We start from the raw sequence: 22,483 nt of genomic DNA on the forward strand, positions 1-22,483 counted from the left end.
AAACTCGCAACTGTTTAGGAACAAAACCATTCTGGGTTAATTGATATGTTGTAAAACTGAAACCTTATAGAATAATTCTGGCTTTATAGAAAAGTTCCACTCAAACATGTGCAATATGTTTCTATTTAATTATTTGTGACCTGTTTAGTGAATCTGTATCTTTACAGCGAACTGATCAGCCTCAATTATGGAGATGCACATCCCTAGTATAATTGGATTATTTTTAATTAATTAAGTAATTAGACGCTGAGACATTGATTGCACAACTCACAATTGATTTATTGATATAAGCACTAATATAGAATTCTCTCTCTCTATCTCTCTCTCTCTCTCTCTCTATCTCTCTCTCTCTCTCTCTCTCTCTCTCTCTCTCTCTCTCTCTATATATATATATATATATATATATATATATATATATATATATATATGGTGCAACAGAGCACCTTTGGGGAAAATGAAGTAAAGTGGTTAGTGTCTAAGTGTGTGCATGTTTTCCTGCCTTGTGGACGTTGCTCTAGCTGCATGGCTTTCATTCAGAAGCAATTTTCCGAAACGAGTCAAAATACCACAGTATGCCAGCTGCTGAAGCCACAGCTCGCGCCAGTCTGGGACACGTGCCAGGGGGAAACATAACAGAGATTAATATGCACTGAATATAACAATGCTTTACTACACAGGAATGAAGTTGGCCTACAAGTACACACCATTTCCAGTGTCCTACACTCGGGTCCATAAGTATTTGACCAGCCGTTTGCATGATTTTTGCCTCTGATCACCACCACAAAGGATTTAAAAAGAATTTAATGCTGTTTATGGATTTTTCCTCAGTGCTTTACCTCTTATTTTCTCTGTTTACCCAGTGCTTGTACAGCTCCTGTCCCACACGGGTCTCGCATGAAAAATGAACAGTGAGGATTCGGAGTTTAAACCACACTTTACTAACCCAAAGCATATAAACACTGTGAAACCAACAGGCTGTTCGGCATTCTTTCAAATTCTGATAATAAAACTGTACATTATATTGCTAAAATTGCAGTCTTTAAAACCTATTTATATTTATAAAAAAATATAGAAATCTATTTTAAATTACTTTTTAAAAGGTCACCGCACTATATGGTGTTTTCTTTGTTTTAATGACCCCGAGCTTTGAAAACCTTGTGTTCTTTTACCTGAATTTTCTCTTCGCCCCTCACTGTTTTCTCTCCATTCCTCCATTTTTTTTTTTATCTGCAGTCTTCCGTGTTACCTGTCCAGGGGTCTCATTTGTAAACGTGGCATACATACAAAAATGGGACTGAAAACGTGTGTACACCACTTTCCACGCAAAGGTTGCGTATGCACAATGTGGAAACACAAAAGGCGAGATGGGGACACATGCGCTCACAACCTTTGTGTGGAAAGTGGCGTACACACATTTACGTACGTACGACACGTTTATAAATGAGACCCCAGAGCGGTCCGGAGTTGGTGCGGCAGTAATGATGGTCCCTGGGGGAAACTGTGCTCTCTGTGTAGTTAAATGGACATGGAAACAAATTGACAATTTTTTATTCAAATTTATCAAGGAATCATTTCAGCCCTAATAATTATTAAGATTAGAAGTATTTATTGAATTAAAAGGGATTAGGGCATGTTATTGAAAGTAAAAAAAAATATCTGTAAAAAAGTATTTTTACAGATTATATATCATGTTATTTGATTTGTGTTTTTTTGAACGTCTATATTGTGGTTGGATTACATGCCTTGTTATCATGTATTATATGATCATTTGCAATTTTGGAGGAAATGCTTTGCATGATTTTGAAAGCAGTTATGCAGACTTCCTGATTTGGCCCAAACTCCAAATCCCTCTCTGTGCCACTGTATCATAGCACTACATACAGAACACAGTGACGTCTTTTAGAATTCTTCAGAAATAATAATTGACCTTGACATTTAAACATGCAAGAAATAAGAGTTAAAGTGTGTACAGTGTTTGGAAGGTAACAAAGCAGTAAGTTTTTTTTTTTTTTTTTTTTTTTTTGTCCAATTTCCAAAATTTCCTAAATTTCCTAAATTTACTTTGTAAAAGTGAATTAAAAGTCAGCACCAGGAAGTATCACTTTAAACACACCAAAACCAGTATCTTGTGCAATAATATTTTTTTCCCCCTATTTTAACTAAATTATAGTTTTTGTATTCATGAAAATGGAAAAATAAAAAAAAAATAAAAAATTGTATACAAAAGTCTCAAACTGTCATCACAAAGTACCGTAATTTCCGGACTATAAAGCGCACCCATATATAAGCCGCACCCACTGAATTTGACAAATATTATTATTTTTAACATAAATAAGTCGCACCTGTCTATAAGCCGTCTACATTAGTGTCTACACTAAGGTACTTTATACAGGCTTTAACGAAAGACACGTTACACATGGTGTAATGGGTGAAATATGTTGCGCTTCCTTTAGCAGCATAGCAGTATTTTGGGAATAGCATGCCGCTGCATTTTACCGCTATTACTGCATGTGTGCAAGATGAGGTTTATGTCATTATTTTCTGATGCTCATTTCTAAGTTTCTTTGACTAACCCGTAACGCTGTTGCCAAGAAAAATAAAAAAGCATGAGTTTTGGAAACCTGTCTGTGATTTATATGATTTCTGTTGTAACTGTTAGTGAGTTAGCGAGCTCTCCCTTAACCATGACTGAACGTGCTACAACGGCTTGTATCTAAACAGTAGCCTACCAAGTAAGTCATTGTTCACTGTCTTCCTTCTTCCTTTCACAACTATTTCTCTCTGGAGTTTATCTTTTGGCATCGTCGTGCGTTTAAATAAACCTTTTTTGTTCCCGAAGCCTTGCAGCTCAGAACACAGGTGAGGTGCGTTTTTTCGTTTCCGTTCGGAAATTTCATTGGTCTAATGTTATGGGGTTCAGTTTTTTGGCTTGAAGTTTGTGAAACCGGGAAAACCCCAGGAAAAATTCATAAATTAGCCGCTTCGTTGTTTAAGCCGTGGGGTTTAAAACGTGGGAAAAAAGTAGCGGCTTATAGCTTGAAAAATACAGCAAACATAGTTGTATAGGATGCCTATGGATGCCGCAGCATTAAATTTGGACACACTCCAAAATGTAGTGGAGCATCTTCCCAGAAGAGTGGAAGTAATGATGATTGCAAACAGGAACTAACCGTGAAATGAGATGTTTAAAAACGCATACGAATCTTATGGTCAGGTGTCCACAAACATTTGTGTATATATAGTGTACACAAAACATACTGAATTAATATTCAAATATAGTATGTCATATTTCTGTTGGCTAATTAGAATATAATAACGCCATTGTCGGAGTTTAACACATCAGTACATCAGTAAGATTTTCTTGAATCGCATGAATTGTGAAGTGGTTTGTTCTTTAGGTCTCTTTTACGTTCTCCTTGAAGGTTCTCAGTTGGTCGTCGTCACAGCATTCATATAACATTACTTTAAAAACAAGCGGTCTTGCAAACGCCGAGCACTTTTTTATGTTTCACTTTCTTTACACCCAATGATTGATTTACGGTTGTCGTTTTCTCAACCTGGCTTGGGTGTGAACTATAAAAAAAAAGTAAAATAATAAAAATTCACCAAATAGTCAGGATGCCATTTTCCATCTGGTTTTGCAGAGGCGTGCTGCAGGTATCGTAGTGACGCAGAGCCCCGGGGCTTCAGCAGCTGCTTTCAGGGGGGGGGTGTTCTATTTTTCTAAGCATTTTCTATTTTGTGAAAGTGTTTGTGTGTTTTTTTCCGTTTCAATATTTATTTAACAAAGATTTTTCAGTATACACGTTTAAAGGCGATAACTATTCTACATTTAGAATAAATCGGTAGTAAATGTTTACTGTGGCCATAGGCACAATGTTAAAGCAGCGCTGAATCTTTAGTAGTTTAACTCTTTTAATAATTAATTTATATCTTTCGACATCTCAGAAAATAAAAACATAATAATGAGTGCTGTATCTTTTAAAGTCAAAGCATATTTACACTAGTTTATTTTGCATGTTCCTAATTTTTTTTTTCAAACAAAATGCTTCTGGCTGTATCTTCCTTTCGGAGAGGACAGGCGATAACTCGAAGGACAAGAGAATGAGGTGCATGAGACTCTTGACAAACCAACAACAGGTTCTTCATTGGGGACATTTGTCACTTTTTTTTTTTTTTTTTTTTTTTTTTTTTTTTTAAGATTCTAAAATTCTAAGCTGCCCGTTCATTGTAATGGGGTGTTTTGTCACATGACACACAACTTCTTTGAGTTGTCCAATTTGTTCAACGGATTTGTAATGGAAACGACACATATTGATGAAATTAAATAACTAAAAAATGAAATCTGTGCTGCATGTAAATGAACAAATTAATACAACGAATGTTGCATGGCGTTCCACAAATGTGCATTTCTGAAAGATACGCTCTCAAGTTGTTTTTTTGAAATTTGTCGCATTTGTACTGGCAATAGATTTGTGACTGGAGCTGGTGTCATCGTCCAATTGCTTTTGGTGATGCACTTATTTCCAGTTGTTTACTTTTTGTAGTGCAAGTGATTTATCAGCAGATCACATTAACACGGTGACATGATAGATTTTTTAAATCTGTGATTGTTTGAGTAGTGTATTTTCACACCTGACCCTCTGCATGCTTGTGGCTTGCTTCAGGCTGTGGATGTTCTACGACAGGGATCACATGCCATCTAACTTTATGACCAGGTGCTGGTGATTTACGTCGAGCCGTTAGTTGAAAGTGCAGAGATGGTTGTAGTGTAACGTTCCAGTGATTTTCTGCCTATAAAATAGATTTCAGCAAAAAAAAAAAAGAAACGCTGGTGCTGATGTTTACTCAACTTTATTTAACTTTGACTCGTAATCGGTTTCATAGTTCACTCTTTCAACCGAGCTGTGAGTCACAGCCGATGCATCATGCGGCTGTGCACTTCAAAGTTTGGGAAGAATAGAAATGTCGCACAGGGTTTTTAACATGCGCATACAGCTGGGTCTCTTTCAGCATTACATCAGTTTCCTCTCTGCACATACTCAGTGAAGTGTTCCCATGTGACCAGTTTAGAAATGTGACACTGTCGATTGTGTAAACGCTGGAGTGATAGTTTCTCTGTTGTTGTCTGCAGAAAAGGTAGATAAAGGACGATAGAACGGTGACCATCAAGCAGATGAGAGTTTAATTATCAGCTCTCTGAATGTGTTGGTGCTTGTTGTAAAGTCTGCATTTCGGATAAAATCACCAAATTGGAACGCTGAGAAAACATGAACATCCATTTATGAGATCGCTTACACACCAATTAAGGTTAAACTGCTGATGAATTTCAAAATGAAATAAAAGTTTGGTCAAAAGGATTAATATTTAAAACAGCCAATAGTATCACATACTAAGATTAATACTATTGCTACTAAATTATAATTAATTCTACTATTATACTACTACTATTACTATAACTACTACCGTCAATACTAATACTCCTTCCATATTTACTATAATTAATGCTACTTTTTTAACAGCTTCTACTAAACTACTAATACAGTAATGGTTACGTTCCAAAACCGCCCACGATCAACGAAAAACCGCGATAAACAAAAAATGCTTTTATTTAATTTTATTTTAATTTACTGTATTATTGTTTTACTTCATTTTATAATTTAATGATATTTTTATTCATAAATTTCATTATTTTAACATAAAACCCATAAAAACAGTTCCCTATAAGTTTTTTTTGCTATCGTGCTATCCGTGAGAGGCCTGGAAAATCAGCCAAACTAATTAGTTATGTGGCAAATGCAATTTCCGCGATAAACCTGGGGCGAGAGATTCGCGGTAAAGCGGGGCATTACTGTACTACTACTAATACTACTTCTATAATTACTTTAGTTAATGCTACTACTACTACTCAATGCTACTTACTACTATAGCTATTAATACTACTACTGTCGCTACTAATACTACTTTTATAAGTACCATAATTAATGCTACTACTACTATAACTACTACTACTACTTTTATTCTACTAATACTACTACTGTATTTACAATAATTAATGCTACTACTACTATAGCTACTAATACTACTACTGTATTTACAATAATTAATGCTACTACTATAGCTACTAATACTACTACTGTTACTACTACTAATATTTCTATTTTTACTATTACTATTATTAATGCTACTACTTTAACTACTTTAATGCTACTATTACTACTATTATAACTCATACTACTGCTACTCTATATAACTATAGAGTAGTTATATAGAGTATAGTAGAGAATATTAGTTATAGTAATATAACTAATATTACTATAACTACTAATGCTACTACTATTATTACAACTAATACCACTACTATTACTACTGCTACTACTATAACTACTGCTACTACTGCTACTAATGCTATATCCACTACAGTTACTACTAATTACCATACTAACCATCCAACAGAGTTCTTCCTCGTATGCGTTTGACATCTCGAGCTTTTAGCTATGCCGGCCCAATTCACGTGGAATTTACTTCCCTTTTGATATCCGCAACAGCAACTCCTTTCTCATGTTTGAAAACGCATATTTTCAGGCAGGAATATCATTGACGTTGTATATGTACGTCTTTTTGTTTAGTGTTTTCTCTGAAACTGTTTTTTTCTTTAAAAGTTTTTTTACTGTATTTTTTATTGTAGGTCCTGGAAGGTACCTATAAACAAAATAATAATTATTATTATTCCTAATATAGTTATAGCAGCTGAAACTTTATTGTTTTTTCATTCAATTGTTTTAGGTATTTACCCTACTAATGTCATTATATATTGCCGATTGCAAGGGTTAAATCAAAGCAATGGCTTAATTATATTGTGATCATCCAACAGAATTTAACGTAATATATTTACATATTAATCCAGTATGTTTTTTGAATGATAATACACTGTATGGACAAAAGTTTGTGGACACATGACCATAAGATTGGTATGTGGTTTTTGGACATCGTATTCCACATTTAGTACCTGTTTGCTGTTTTCATAATCTCCATTTTTTTGGGTACTGATGTAGTAGAGGCGAGGAGACAGTCAGAGGAGGTGCAGGCAGGTGTCCCAGTCATTTTTCTGTATAAAGTATTCTGACATACAGCCACAATCATGGACATGGGACATGCGGCAGATGACGTTAATCACATCAGCTTTATCCAGAGTGCGTTAAGTGACGCAGGAAAGGAAATAAACAGCGTCTGCTGAACGAACACAATAAATAATGAGCCGCTTTATGTTGTGTAGAGTGATAACACCGAGTTCTCTGTGTGTTTGTTTAGCAGCAGCTTGTGTACGTGGAGAAAGCAGCGTGTGAGAGTCAGAGGTTAATCTGACTCTCTCTCTCTCTCTCTCTCTCTCTCTCTCTCTCTCTCTCTCTCTCTCTCTCTCTCTCTATGCTGAGGCAATAATGTTTCCTGTTTTTTTTCCCCCTGAGGAGTGTGTGTATAGTGACGTGTTCTACGCTCTGTCAATAAATCAGCACTGATGGCTGACTGGCAGATTTCAGCATGGATGACAAAGTCGCAGTAGTCTTTTATTACGGGAGAAACATGCACGGTGTGTGTGTGTGTGTGTGTGTGTTGAATCACAAAGATATTAGACAACTACAAGCGAACATAAACCATAAATAGTCTCCAACTATATGTACTTTTCATGTGTATATGTTTGTCTGCCAGGAGGCAAATTCAATTTGCAACTTTTACAGGAAATTTAAAGAATTGTAATTAGAAGAAATTGCAGAATGCAGAAATTTCCTGTCTGTCTGTCCATTCTTATATTTGTCGGTCTGTCTTTCCATCTTTTCATATATCCATTCACCTGTCTGTCTGCATAGCTCTCCATCTGTCTTCGTGTGTGTGTGTGTGTGTGTGTCTGTCCATGTCTGGGTCTGTCTGACTTTTTATGTGTCTGTGTCCATGTGTATGTCTGTTTGTCTGTCAGATGAGGAGAATTCAATTTGCACACGTTTGCATTTTTTTTTTTTACAGGAAATGTAAGGAATTGTACTATTACAAAAAAATAAAAAAGTCAATTATCTATATTCTGGGATCTTCCTCTGTAATATAATGATATGATCATTAAAAAAGAGTAAAATAAGTTTAAATGTAATTGAAAGTATGAACATTAAACTACTACTGTATTTTTCGGACTATAAGCCGCTACTTTTTTTCCCATGTTTTAAACCCCGCGGCTTAAACAATGAAGCGGGTAATTTGTGAATTTTTCCTGGGGTTTTCCCGGTTTCACAAACTTCAAGCCAAAGAACTGAACCCCATAACATTAGACCAATGAAATTTCCGAATGGAAAAACTCCCCTCACCTGTGTTCTAAACTGCACGGCATCGGGAGAAAAAAGTTTTTTTTAAACGCACGACGATGCCAAAAGATAAACTCCCGAGAGAAATAGTTGTGAAAGGAAGAAGGAAGACAGTGAACAATGACTTTCTTGGTCGGCTACTGTTTAGATACAAGCCGTTGTAACGCGTTGAGTCTGGGTGAAGGGAGAGCTCGCTAACTCCAGTTACAACAGAAATCATATAAGCACAGACAGGTTTCCAAAACTCGTGCTTTTTTATTTTTCTTTGCAACAGCGTTACGGGTTAGTCAAAGAAACTTAGAAATGAGCATCAGAAAATAATAAGGACATATTCCTCGGTCTTGCACACATGCAGTAATACCGGGAAAAGGCAGCGGCATGCTATTCCCAAAATACTGCTAGGCTCCTAAAGGAAGCGCAACATATTTCACCCATTACACCATGTGTAACGTGTCTGTCGTTAAAGCCTGTGTAAAGTACATTAGTGTAGACACCTGCGGCTTATAGACAGGTGCGGCTTATTTATGTTAAAAATAAAAATATTTGTAAAATTCAGTGGGTGCGGCTTATATATGGGTGCGCTTTATAGTCCGGAAATTACGTTACTTATTTTTTATTTTTATTATCATTTCTTCTTCTTCCTCTTCTTCTTTTTATTATTATTATTATTATTAGTAGTAGTAGTATTATTGTGATCATTTGTAGTAATAAAAATAACTAGGAGTGAAAAATATAAATAGATGCTTTCCATCAGTAATGTTGGTATTGAGTGTGTGTGTGTGTGTGTGTGTGTTTGTGTGTGTGTGTGTGTGTGTGTGTGTGTGGGTGGCGCGACACACACACACACACACACACACACACACACACACACACACACACACACACACACACACCACACGTGCATGAGGAATTGCGACTCGGCTGATGTATGGGTGTGATAAGTATTTGAGTCCCAGGTGTTAGGGTGAAGTGTCTGCCTCCAGCTTCCTGTGTAGGAGCTGTTACTATAGAAATGTAACCTACTCCATCCTGCTCTACTGTCAGAGCCTTTGTTTCAGAAAGCCATCAGACCCATCAGGATGCGGAGTGTAAGGAGGGAGTGGTGTACACATGCAGATTAGAGAAGCGCAGCATTTCCATGTGCGTTCTGGAGTCTGGGGAAGGAGCTTCAGATTGATTAAGAACATTAGAGAAAATTTCTATCCCAGAATGCATCACTGCCTGCTGATTTGCTTTTCACTCAGATATGTTTGCTTTGTGTTCATGTGGATCATCAGAAAACATCTTTCTGTTGGTCTGTCTGTCTTTCTTTCCATATTGCCATCTACCTGGCTGTCTGTCTTTTTGTATTGCTGTGTCTGTTTGTCTGTTCAGGTCTGTGTGTTTGTCTTTCTATTTCTCTGTTTTTTTTATTTTTTATTTGTCTGTCTATCGAGTGTTTTTTCTGTCTCTCTATTTTTTTCTGTGTGTCTGTCTGTCTGTTTGTCTCCTTGTCTATTTGACATCATCTGCTGATCCATATTTTCTTTGTGCTCATTTGTTTTTTGTTTGCTGTCTTTATTATTATTTTGTGGTTTATTTGTGTGATTTGTTTGTGTAAAGTGTAAATAAGCATGAGGTCCCGCAGCCTGGTGTTTTTGGGCTGTTGCTGCTGCTGTTGTTGTTGTATACTGCGGCTCTTGGCAGCGAGTCAAACGCACCGATATTCAAAGCAGCTCTCACACAGGTCCAAGGCTGAAAACGTGTAGAGAAGGAAAGGTGTTAGACTGTGTAATTTGTAGACACACACACACACACACACACACACACACACATGTTGAACATTGAAACAGTCCAATAAAATATGCAAAACATCCTCCCCAAAATATAGGAGATGAGCCAGGCTGTTTGAACTTCTTTCTTCGTTAAAGTCACAAAACTAATGAAGATACAAGTACGGGATTAAACACTCGTGTTTCATTGCATCACACACACACACACACACACACACACACACACACACACACACACACACACACACACACACACCTACCTTAAATTCCTTTGTGTATTTGTTTGTGACCTCTGACAGACGGTTTGAAGGTGAAATGTTTAAACACTCTGTACTCACACACTCCTTCACTCACTCGTACTCTTTCTCTGACTCACAGACTCTTACACACTCACTCGCACTCTCATTCACACACTCACACACTTACTCGCACTCTCATTCACACACTCACACACTCACTTGAACTCTCATTCACTCTCACACACTCACTCGCACTCTCATTCACTCACACACTCACTCGCACTCTCATTCACTCACACACTCACTCGCACTCTCATTCACTCACACACTCACTCGCACTCTCATTCACTCACACACTCACTCGCACTCTCATTCACTCACACACTCACTCGCACTCTCATTCACTCACACACTCTCACACACTCACTTGCACTCTCACACACTCTCACACACTCACTCGCACTCTCACACACTCTCACACACTCACTCGCACTCTCATTCACACACTCACACACTCATTCGCACTCACTCACACACTCTCACACACTCACTCGCACTCTCATTCGCTCTCACACACTCACTCGTACTCTCATTCTCGCACTCACACACTCTCACACACTCACTCGCACTCTAATTCACTCACTCACACACTCTTACATACTCACTCGCACTCTCATTCACTCACTTACACACTCACTCGCACTCTCATTCACACACACACACACACACACACACACACACACACACACACACACACACTCACTCACACTCTCATTCACACACTCACACACACTCACTCGCACTCTTTCACTCACTCACACACTCTTACACACTCACTCGCACTCTCATTCACTCACTCACACACTCACACACACACTCACTCGCACTCTCATTCACACACTCACACACTCACTCGCACTCTCATTCACACACTCACACACTTACTCGCACTCTCATTCACACACTCACACACACACACACACACACACACACACACTCACTCGCACTCTTTCACTCACTCACACACTCTTACACACTCACTCGCACTCTCATTCACTCACTCACACATTCACACACACACTCACTCGCACTCTTATTTACACACTCACACACTCACTCGCACTCTCATTCACACACTCACTAACACACTCTCACACACTCATTTGCACTCTTATTCACTCTTACACACTCACTCGCACTCTCACATCATCTGCTGATCCATATTTTCTTTGTGCTCATTTGTTTTTTGTTTGCTGTCTTTATTATTATTTTGTGGTTTATTTGTGTGATTTGTTTGTGTAAAGTGTAAATAAGCATGAGGTCCCGCAGCCTGGTGTTTTTGGGCTGTTGCTGCTGCTGTTGTTGTTGTATACTGCGGCTCTTGGCAGCGAGTCAAACGCACCGATATTCAAAGCAGCTCTCACACAGGTCCAAGGCTGAAAACGTGTATTTTGTTTTAGAGAAGGAAAGGTGTTAGACTGTGTAATTTGTAGACACACACACACACACACACACACACACACACACACACACACACACACACACACATGTTGAACATTGAAACAGTCCAATAAAATATGCAAAACATCCTCCCCAAAATATAGGAGATGAGCCAGGCTGTTTGAACTTCTTTCTTCGTTAAAGTCACAAAACTAATGAAGATACAAGTACGGGATTAAACACTCGTGTTTCATTGCATCACACACACACACACACACACACACACACACACACACACACACACACACACACACACACACCTACCTTAAATTCCTTTGTGTATTTGTTTGTGACCTCTGACAGACGGTTTGAAGGTGAAATGTTTAAACACTCTGTACTCACACACTCCTTCACTCACTCGTACTCTTTCTCTGACTCACAGACTCTTACACACTCACTCGCACTCTCATTCACACACTCACACACTTACTCGCACTCTCATTCACACACTCACACACTCACTTGAACTCTCATTCACTCTCACACACTCACTTGCACTCTCATTCACACACTCACACACTCACTCGCACTCTCATTCACTCACACACTCACTCGCACTCTCATTCACTCACACACTCACTTGAACTCTCATTCACTCTCACACACTCACTTGCACTCTCACACACTCACACACTCACTTGCACTCTCACACACTCACTCGCACTCTCATTCACACACTCACACACTCACTCGCACTCACTCACACACTCTCACACACTCACTCGCACTCTCATTCGCTCTCACACACTCACTCGTACTCTCATTCTCGCACTCACACACTCTCACACACTCACTCGCACTCTAATTCACTCACTCACACACTCTTACATACTCACTCGCACTCTCATTCACTCACTTACACACTCACTCGCACTCTCATTGACACACTCACACACACACACACACACACACACACTCACTCGCACTCTCATTCACACACTCACACACACACACACACACACACACACTCACTCGCACTCTTTCACTCACTCACACACTCTTACACACTCACTCGCACTCTCATTCACTCACTCACACACTTACACACACACTCACTCGCACTCTCATTCACACACACACTCACTCGCACTCTCATTCACTCACTCACACACTCACTCGCACTCTCATTCACACACTCACACACTCACTCGCACTCTCATTCACACACTCACACACACACTCACTCGCACTCTCATTCACACACTCACACACACACTCACTCGCACTCTTTCACTCACTCACACACTCTTACACACTCACTCGCACTCTCATTCACTCACTCACACACTCACACACACACTCACTCGCACTCTTATTCACACACTCACACACTCACTCGCACTCTCATTCACACACTCACTCGCACTCTCATTCACACACTCACACACTCACTCGCACTCTCATTCACTCACTAACACACTCTCACACACTCATTTGCACTCTTATTCACTCTTACACACTCACTCGCACTCTCATTCTCGCACTCACACACTCTCACACACTCACTCGCACTCTTTCACTCATTCACACACTCACTCGCACTCTCATTCTCGCACTCACACACTCTCACACACTCACTCGCACTCTTTCACTCACTCACACACTCTTACATACTCACTCGCACTCTCATTCACTCACTCACACTCTTACACACTCACTCGCACTCTCATTCACACACTCACACACTCACTCGCACTCTCATTCACACACTCACACACACACACACACACACACACACACACACACACACACACACACACACACACACACACTCACTCGCACTCTCATTCACACACTCACTCGCACTCTCATTCACACACTCACTCGCACTCTCATTCACACACTCACTCGCACTCTCATTCACACACTTACTCGCACTCTCATTCACTCACTAACACTCTTATTCACTCTTACACACTCACTCTCACTCTCATTCTCGCACTCACACACTCTCACACACTCACTCACACACTCTTACATACTCACTCGCACTCTCATTCACACACTCACTCACACTCATAGCTTAAATACACAGTGTTCTTTGGCTCCGTCCCAAACCCCAATAAATTTTGAAGTCAGGACCTGACCTTTCTCTTCTTCTCCCCTCCTTCAGTCTGCTCCAGCAAAGACATCCGGAACGACGTGGCCAACCTGCGCTCTCTTGAAAACTGCACTGTGATCGAGGGCCACCTCAAGATCCTGCTCATGTTCAAGACTCGAGCTGAGGATTTCCGCGGCCTGACTTTCCCCAAGCTGGTGATGATCACTGACTACCTGCTGCTGTTCCGCGTCTATGGTCTAGAGAGCCTGGGGGATCTGTTCCCCAACCTCACGGTCATCCGCGGCAACAACCTGTTCTTCAACTATGCCTTGGTGATCTTCGAGATGCTGCAGCTGAAAGAGGTGGGGCTGCATGGCCTGATGAACATAACTCGCGGTGCTGTGCGCATGGAGAAGAACCCTGACCTCTGCTACCTCTCCACCCTCGACTGGTCCAAAATCATTGACTCAGTGGAGGACAACTACATTGTGTTGAACAAAAACGAGCGCGAGTGCGGCGACATCTGTCCTGGAACCATCGCCGGAAAGATCACTTGCGTCCAGACCACCATCAATGGCAATTTTGGAGAACGTTGCTGGAACCACGTACATTGCCAGAGAAGTGAGTGTTTCCTTTTCATGTGTATTTTAGGTATGAATGCTCTAGGGCTGTAATTGGATAAGAAGTACTTTATCTTTATTAAAGAGCAATACGAAACATACAAGAGAAAATAAGACGGGTCTTTTAAAATGAACAAGTAATTTGTTTCCTTTTAAGAAAACATTTTTATTGCTGAAATTTCAGACGAGAATATCTGTGAAAACTAAACCTATTTAATGCATTTAATTACCATATTACATACAAATACAAATATAAAAATACATTTCAGATGACTATAAAAAATAAAAATTAATTTAGTTTGAAATGATTCCAAACTTTGGAAAGTTCTGTTTTTTTTTTTTGGCCTGAATCTATGGAAGCCCGTTTCGGCCAAAAAAAAAAAAAAGTTTGCCTAATTCTGACTTTTCTCGCAATTTCAAGTTTTTTTTTTCTTCTCACGAATTTACTTTTTTTTCCCGTAAACAGCCAACATTTCTAGTGCATCCACTGGTAACCGTGTTGTTAAAGTTTGAAGTTGTTGGTGTATGAACAAGGTTCCTCTGCTTCATGTGTCTTGTTCCGTCTCCTCCAGAGATACATGTTAGACTGAGTTCTCTCCAGGGATCGAAGGCTCAGTTTGATACCATGCGATTCTATTGATTGTAGCCTTTTCCCCAGCAAAAGGCTGGCCAACAAAATCATCATACGACGTGACTTTTTGGTCACATTATCACCCTGTCGTGTTTTTGTCAGCTCGTACAAGTTGTCCCCATCGTGTCACTGTATTAGGAAACCATTATTTTTAGAAATTAAATGTATGCTGTCTGGCAGGCTGCCGTTTTACACTTTGCGTTACATCAATTCTGTGTAAAAAGAAAAAAAAAAAACTCATGGAAAAAAAAGATGTATTTCACGTTTTGCAATATCGTGCAATATAGACACAAAAAAAAGTTACTCGCCAGTGTTTTAGCCTTAAAAATAAGCAAAAAACTAGATTTCATATTTATTTGTAAAACTCCTGCAAGTTGATCAAAGGGCTGAACTGTAATAAAAGCAGTGGTGAACAGTAATGGAGTAAAGATAATTCGTTAACGTACTTCATTAATGTACAGATACGTGAAACAAGCTTCTGAAGTATTGCCATTTGGTGGGACTTTTACTTTAACATCACTACATTTTAAAGTCAAATATTTGACTTTTTACTCAACCACATTTTGCTAAATCAGTTGTTTCTTTTTTGTTTATGAGTGGATAAAAACTTAACCTGTCAAACATGCTGCAATCCACCAATCACGTGGATGATTGTTTTAAATGCCTCTAAGTGGTATCTATTCAGCACAAACATACAGTTCAGCATCAGTTCCACAGCAAGCACAACATTTCGAGAGGAATAAATAATAGAAGAAACTGCTGACTCTTAACTTGCTACAACATCCATGGGCTTTTTTTTGGGTGATTCTTTTGAAGTACCGTAATTTCCAGACTATTAAGCACACCCAAATATAAGCCGCACCCACTGAATTTTAAAGATTTTTATTTTGAACATAAATAAGCCGCACTGAAACTAATGAACTTTACACAGGCTTTAATGAAAGACAGTGTCTGTTACACGGTGCAACAGGTGAAATATGTTGTGGCTCCTTTAAGAGCCGAGTGGTATTTTGGGAATAGCCTACTGGATGTGTGCAAGACTGAGGAATATGTCCTTATTATTTTCTGATGCTCATTTCTAAGTTTCTTTGACTAACCCGTAACGCTGTTGCCAAGAAAAATAAAAAAGCACGAGTTTTGGAAACCTGTCTGTGATTATATGATTTCTGTTGCAACTGGAGTTAGTGAGCTCTCCCTTCACCCAGACTCAACGCGTTACAACGGCTTGTATCTAAACAGTAGCGTTTTATTGGTTTACCTGAACCCATTCCGCAATTTCATTGTTCTAATGTTTTGGTGCTCAGTTTTTTGGCTTGAAGTTTGTGAAACCGGGAAAAATCCATAAATAAGCCACTTTGTTTTTTTAAGCCGCGGGGTTCAAAACATGGGGAAAAAAGTAGCGGCTTATAGTCCGAAAAATACGGTAGTTAAAAAAGATTTTTTTGGGCTCATAATAATTTGAATAGATATCAGTGTTTGACTCATTAATATTATTCTATTAATAGATCGATGTGTTAAGAGTAACAGAGTCTTTTCCACATAAACTGAGTTGATTAAGTAAAGAGTCTTGTAACAAAAATGATAATAGGAAAATTACAGCCATAATAAAACAGTCATTTAGATACTTAGTAACATTTGAATGCAAATACTTTTGTACTTTTACCCAAGTGAAAATTGAAAGAAGCACTTTTACATATATTTTACCGAGTACATGGTTTGTGTACTTTATCCACTAATGAATATAGCAGCGTTCAACATACAGACGAATCACAGTACAGGTGATTACGTTTGGCCCTCAAGTTTAGCCCTCAGAGCTGTTATTGTTCTCTGATCTGAAGGCATCTCACAGAAGGTCCGATGTGGAAGTAGTTGCCGGTTTGTTTAAAAACCAAAAGGTAAATTAATTCTATATCCGACTTGAAACCGAGGTGGTTACGTTTGAGGGAAATTGACCTCTTCTTATGTTTCCTCTAATAACCCACGTGTACGTCTTCACTGAGGTAAACAAATTGAAGTTGATGTGTTTTCTAAGGCAACTGGAAAGCCTCAGCTTCTTAAAGAAATGCTGCTTTTTTTAAATAGCAAAAACACTTAAACATGTAAAGTGTCACCTGTGAGTTGTCTGTGTGTGTGTGTGTGTGTGTGTGTGTGTGTGTCTTGATGGTGGTGTAGTGTGACATTTCCTTAGCATGTGTTCTTCCTTGCTGATGGAATAACACACTCCCCTGGTAGTAAACACACATTTGCAATGCAAAGTTGCGCTGTAACAGGAGTGAGAGAGAGAGTGTGTGTGTGTGTGTGTGTGTGTGTGTGTGTGTGCGTGCGCGTATAGGGGGCTTTAATGATGAAACGCAGCACTTTTGCCAACGATCCAATTTTTTTTAATCAACAAAGGCTACTGCTACTACTTCATATCTGATCGTAGTTGCATGTAGCGTTCTGGAGATGCAGTCACCGGACCTCACACCTCACACCTTCACCCTCGCCACCTGCTAACTGGGGTGTGATCGAGGAAATCAAACCAGAGGCCGGGAATTGGCTACAAGTAAATGAGGCTAAATTAGGGAAAAGAATCCCCACCCTACCCGAGCAAGACGAAGGTGGAAAAAAGATTGTGACCTCATGGGAGAGGTGTTCAGGTGCCAGGCTGCTCGTTTAAGAGTGAGGAGATCCGATTCTCTCGCGTTCGTCCTTCACACTGCATCATGTGATCAGGTGTAGGGGTTTGTACAAGTGTTGACAAAAGCCAAGCACCATTTCTGGAGGATGATGCAATGGCAGGAGTGGAGTGGATTTAGGGGGGATGGCTTTAAACACACACACACACACACACACACACACACACACACACACACACACACACACACACACACACACACTCCTGTTACAGAAGCTGAGAGAGTGAGTAAGTGCTGAGAGATTCCTCTTCAGGACGACTTTGGTTACACTCGCACTGAAATATTTGATTGCTTTTCTGCGATGAAATGACCCGAGTGTGTGTTAATAGTTCAGTGATGATGATGATGATGATGATGATGATGATGAAGCCTGCAGGCAGTTGAACTCTAATACACTCGGCTCAGACCAGCAGAAATGAACGAAAGTTTGTAAACACCTAGTCTTCTATGGATTTTGAGAGACACATGCGTGTTCCTTTTGTTTCTATGCAACAAACTAGGTCTGTTAATGTTATGAAGATTTTCTTTGACCAAACAAATATATTAATGTCCAGATGTTGCACTTTATCTTCATTGCAAAATCCTCCCTCAGCATGAATAACAGCTTTGCACTCACTCGACATGCGGACTTTCGGCTGAAATACTTTGCCATGCCTCTGGTAAAAATGGCCAAAGCTGTTCTTCACTAGTTGTAGTAGAGGTTTCTTTCTGAACTTGTGCTCCAGTTTATCCAAGAGAAGTTCAGTAGGTTTTAGGTGCGGTCACTGGGCAGGCCATTCCACAGTGTTGAATTATTGAATGGTAGAAATGCTGGTTCAGGATTCCTTTCATTTTCTAGAATAAGTCCCCAAGCCATTAAGCTTCCACCTCCATGTTTGATTGTGGGTATGAGACAGTCTGATGGCGTTTTCTCTCCTGTTCTCAGCCTTATATAAGATCATCTTTAAAAGACAAAAATAAAAAAAAATCTGTCCAGAGAATTTTTCTGCTTATTCACTGTCCAATTCTTTTGATCTAGCATAGAAACACAGGGAAACATGCATGTATCTCAAAAACCATAGCTGGCATTTATAACCTTACATATAAATTAATACCCACTAAAATACATTTATAAATTAATAATAAATAATACTAAACCATGAACAAGTAGTCCATGATTTACGATGGAGTTCTGATGACCCCATTGTCACTTAAATATATGGTAAGTCGAGACATGGTCTAGTCTACCCAGGAGTCTTAAAGACTGGTTATATGGGCTATAATATCGTTATTTGTTGATCAGTATGGGCTATATTATCGTTATTTGTTATTTTAATAATTACAGTTCATAATTAAGCAAAACGGAGCTGTTAGAGTTCCCTAATGTATAAACTATACAGTATATATTAGGGGTGTAACGGTACACAAAATTCACGATTCGGTACGTACCTCGGTCTTTAAGTTTGGTACAATTCCGGTACAGTTAGGGGGAAAGAAATGCAAAACATAAATTGCTTATTAACGCAGTTTATTTATTGTTAATATTTGTGAGCATCTACATTTTACATTTTTATAACAATTTTTTTTTTTAATTATATATAAAATAATATATTATAATATAAAAATTGAGTAGAATAAATCAAATTAATGCAATGCACCTTTAATTATAATGTTTAAATTGACACAAATTAAATTAGTTAAATAAAATTTAATACATTCAAAAATGTAATTAGTTTACATTTGTTAGACCCCATGTGGGTAATACAGGGGTGTGTGTGTGTGTGTGTGTGTGTGATATGATCAACTTAACTGTTCTACTTATTTTAGCATCCTTTAATAAATGCCTCATTCTTTCCATCCAATGCTAGCGCTATGGATTCTTTTACGTTTCATAGATGAATCAAACAAATTTAATTTCCGGTACGGAGTGAATAGCCACAGTGACACTGCGCTAACTTAAATAGTTTTTATATTTGTATATATATATATATATATATATATATTTGCCATTGTTGTGCATGTTTTCAAGTTTAATAATAAAAATAATGTGCTGAAAGTGCGAGGCGGAAACTAAACTAACTTGTGGTCCGTCACTTATTACGGTCCTGAAGGAACTCAGATTTAAACTATGTTCCTCACGTAAAAAGGATTGCTTATATATATATATATATATATATATATATATATATATATATATATATAATATTATATATATTTTATATATACACGTGTGTGTGTGTGGCAGCGGGTGGAGCATATGCTGCTATGAATGCCTGTCTCTTAAATGGTAAAATATTTTTACAATTTTGTCATTGTAAGATCAAAAAAGAAAAATCGTAAATCGAACCATCGTATCTCGGGGACCATCTGTATAATATATTAATAAGGGTGACATAAAATATATAATTTAATGATATTAAATTGACATTAATAATGTCCAATATATGATGTTAATGTTAAATACAACATAAATGTTGTAATTACATAAGTACAAAAATAATACAGTGGAACCTCGGAGCTTGCGGCCTCAGCGCTCGCGACTTTCATTCCGACCGGCGACTTTTATTCAGATCGGCTCGTGAGCAACCGCGAGCTGCTCAAAACGCTAGTTTTAACATTTCTAATCAAGGTTTATCTCATCAAAATTGTCTAATAATTAAGAGTTATGGAGTGAAATAGTGTTATTTACTCATTTAAAACGATTTCGTATAGTGTTCTTTGGGTTTTTACTGGGTTGGAAGGGGCGTATCAAAAGATGGTTACGTTAAAAGTGAGAAAACAAGAGCAGGCACATACATACACACACACACACACACACACACACAGCGTTGCTCTTGTGGTTAAATAAGTGATATTTCTCCTCGGGCACAGCATGTTCTGGCACTCCGTGTTATGCAACCACTGCTTTTCAGGGTCAAAGTTCACAGTTGCGCTTCTGTAGTTGTAACCGCTTCTCCCTCTGCCCTCGTAACGGCGGCTCATTCCTCAAACTGCACTTCAGCTCCGATTAACAGTAAAATAGTTTATTTAAACCAGTTTTCTCTGTGTGTGTGTGTGTGTGTGTGTGTGTGTGTGTGTGTGTGCGTGCGTGCGTGCGTGCGTGCGCGTGCACAGAACTCTGTCTGATGTAATCTCACAGCTGTAAAGTGTAAGTGAGCAGATGATTGGGTTTGTTGAGTTGAAGTGGAACGTGTCACATCAGAGAATAAACCATAAACCGCTCTGCTCTGCCCCGGGGTCTCAACAGCCTCATACAACCTGCTCTTCTTTTCTCTTCTCCTTCTCTTCCTCTTCCTCTCTCACTCTCTCTCTATCTTTCTTCTTCTTATCCTCCCTCACTTTCTTTTTCACCTCTCCGCTCTAAACGGCCTCCTACAGCGACCATCCTGCTCTTCTCTTCTCCTGTTTCTCCTCCTCTTCCCCCTCCCTCACCCCCCTCCCTCCCTCCCTCCCTCCCTCCCTCTCTCCCTCCCTCTATCTCTCTCTCTCTCTCTCTCTCTCTCTTTCTCTCTCTCTCCTCTTTCACTCTCTTACATTCTTTCCTTCTCATGCTTCTCCTCCTCTTCTTCCTCACTTTCTCTTTCGGTCCTTCTCTTCCTCCTGCCCCTCCCTCTAGCTTCTTCTTCTCATCCTCTTCCTCATTTTCTCTCCTGTTTTCCACGCACTCACTTACTCTCCTCTTTTCCCCCTCCTGCTCTCGTCTGCCCCTTCCTCCTTTACTTTCTCTTCTTCTCTTCATCCCTCACTCTCTTCTTCTTCTCCATTATGCTCTCCTCTCCTCCTCCTTCACTCTCATCCTTATCTCTTTCTTTCTTTGACAACATAAAAGAAGTTTGTTTGAAGTCTTTGCAAATGTAGTAAAAATAAAACGAAAAAAGAAAATCACATGAATCACATTCACAACCCTTGCTCAATGCGTAGTGCTGCAGAGATGGTTGTTCTTCTGGAAGGTTCTCCTCTCTCTACAGAGAAACGCTGGAGCTTTTTCAGAGTGACCATCGGGTTCTTGGTCACCTCCCTGACTAAATCCCTTCTCCCCTGATCGTGCAGTTTGGCCGGGTGGCTCCTCTCTAGGAAGAGTCCTGGTTCTGTCCACTTCCCCAGATCTGTGCCTCAATACAGTCCAGTGTCGGAGGTCTACAGACAATTCTTTGGACTTCACGGCTTGGTTTGTGCTCTGACATGTTAACTGTGGGAACTTCTATAGACCGGTGTGTGTCTTCCCAAACCATGTCCAATCAGCTGAATATACCACAGGTGGACTCCAGTCAAGCTGCAGAAACATCTCAAGGATGATCAGTGGAAACAGGATGCACCTGAGTTTAATTGCGAGTGTCATGGAAAAGACATTTGGGTCATTTATTTAGGTTTAAACGTTTTTCGTTTCTCTTCATGTGCGTCTTCTCCAGAAACTTTTCTTCCTTTCTGCGTTTTTTTCCTCCTATTACTTTTTTAATTGTCCATCACTTACTCTTTTTTCTCTCTTTTTTTTTTTGCTTATTTCGGCATCTTTTTTCTTTCTTTCTGTTTTTTTCTTTGTTCGTTTGTTGTTTTGTTCGAGCTCTAGTTTTTACTTTGTAGCGGCCGTTAGCTGAAGAGGTGAAGTGGGAGGGGAAAAAACTGAAAGCATTCCTAACCCAGTTCCCAGTAACTCTAACACACACACACATCACAC

General features: G+C 39.2%; 1 protein-coding gene across 1 annotated transcript in view; it reads left to right on the forward strand.

Annotated features, from left to right (window-relative positions):
* Window positions 1-22,483, forward strand: part of insrb (insulin receptor b) — a 92,588-nt gene that overhangs the window by 11,976 nt on the left and 58,129 nt on the right. The window contains exon 2 of the mRNA XM_083559013.1: window positions 13,973-14,521. Within this exon, the coding sequence (XP_083415139.1) occupies window positions 13,973-14,521 (549 nt within the window). The remainder of the gene's footprint in view (window positions 1-13,972; window positions 14,522-22,483) is intronic.

The sequence above is a fragment of the Silurus aristotelis genome (genome assembly GCF_946808225.1).
Source record: "Silurus aristotelis genome assembly, chromosome: 13".
Taxonomy (NCBI): Eukaryota; Metazoa; Chordata; class Actinopteri; order Siluriformes; family Siluridae; genus Silurus; species Silurus aristotelis.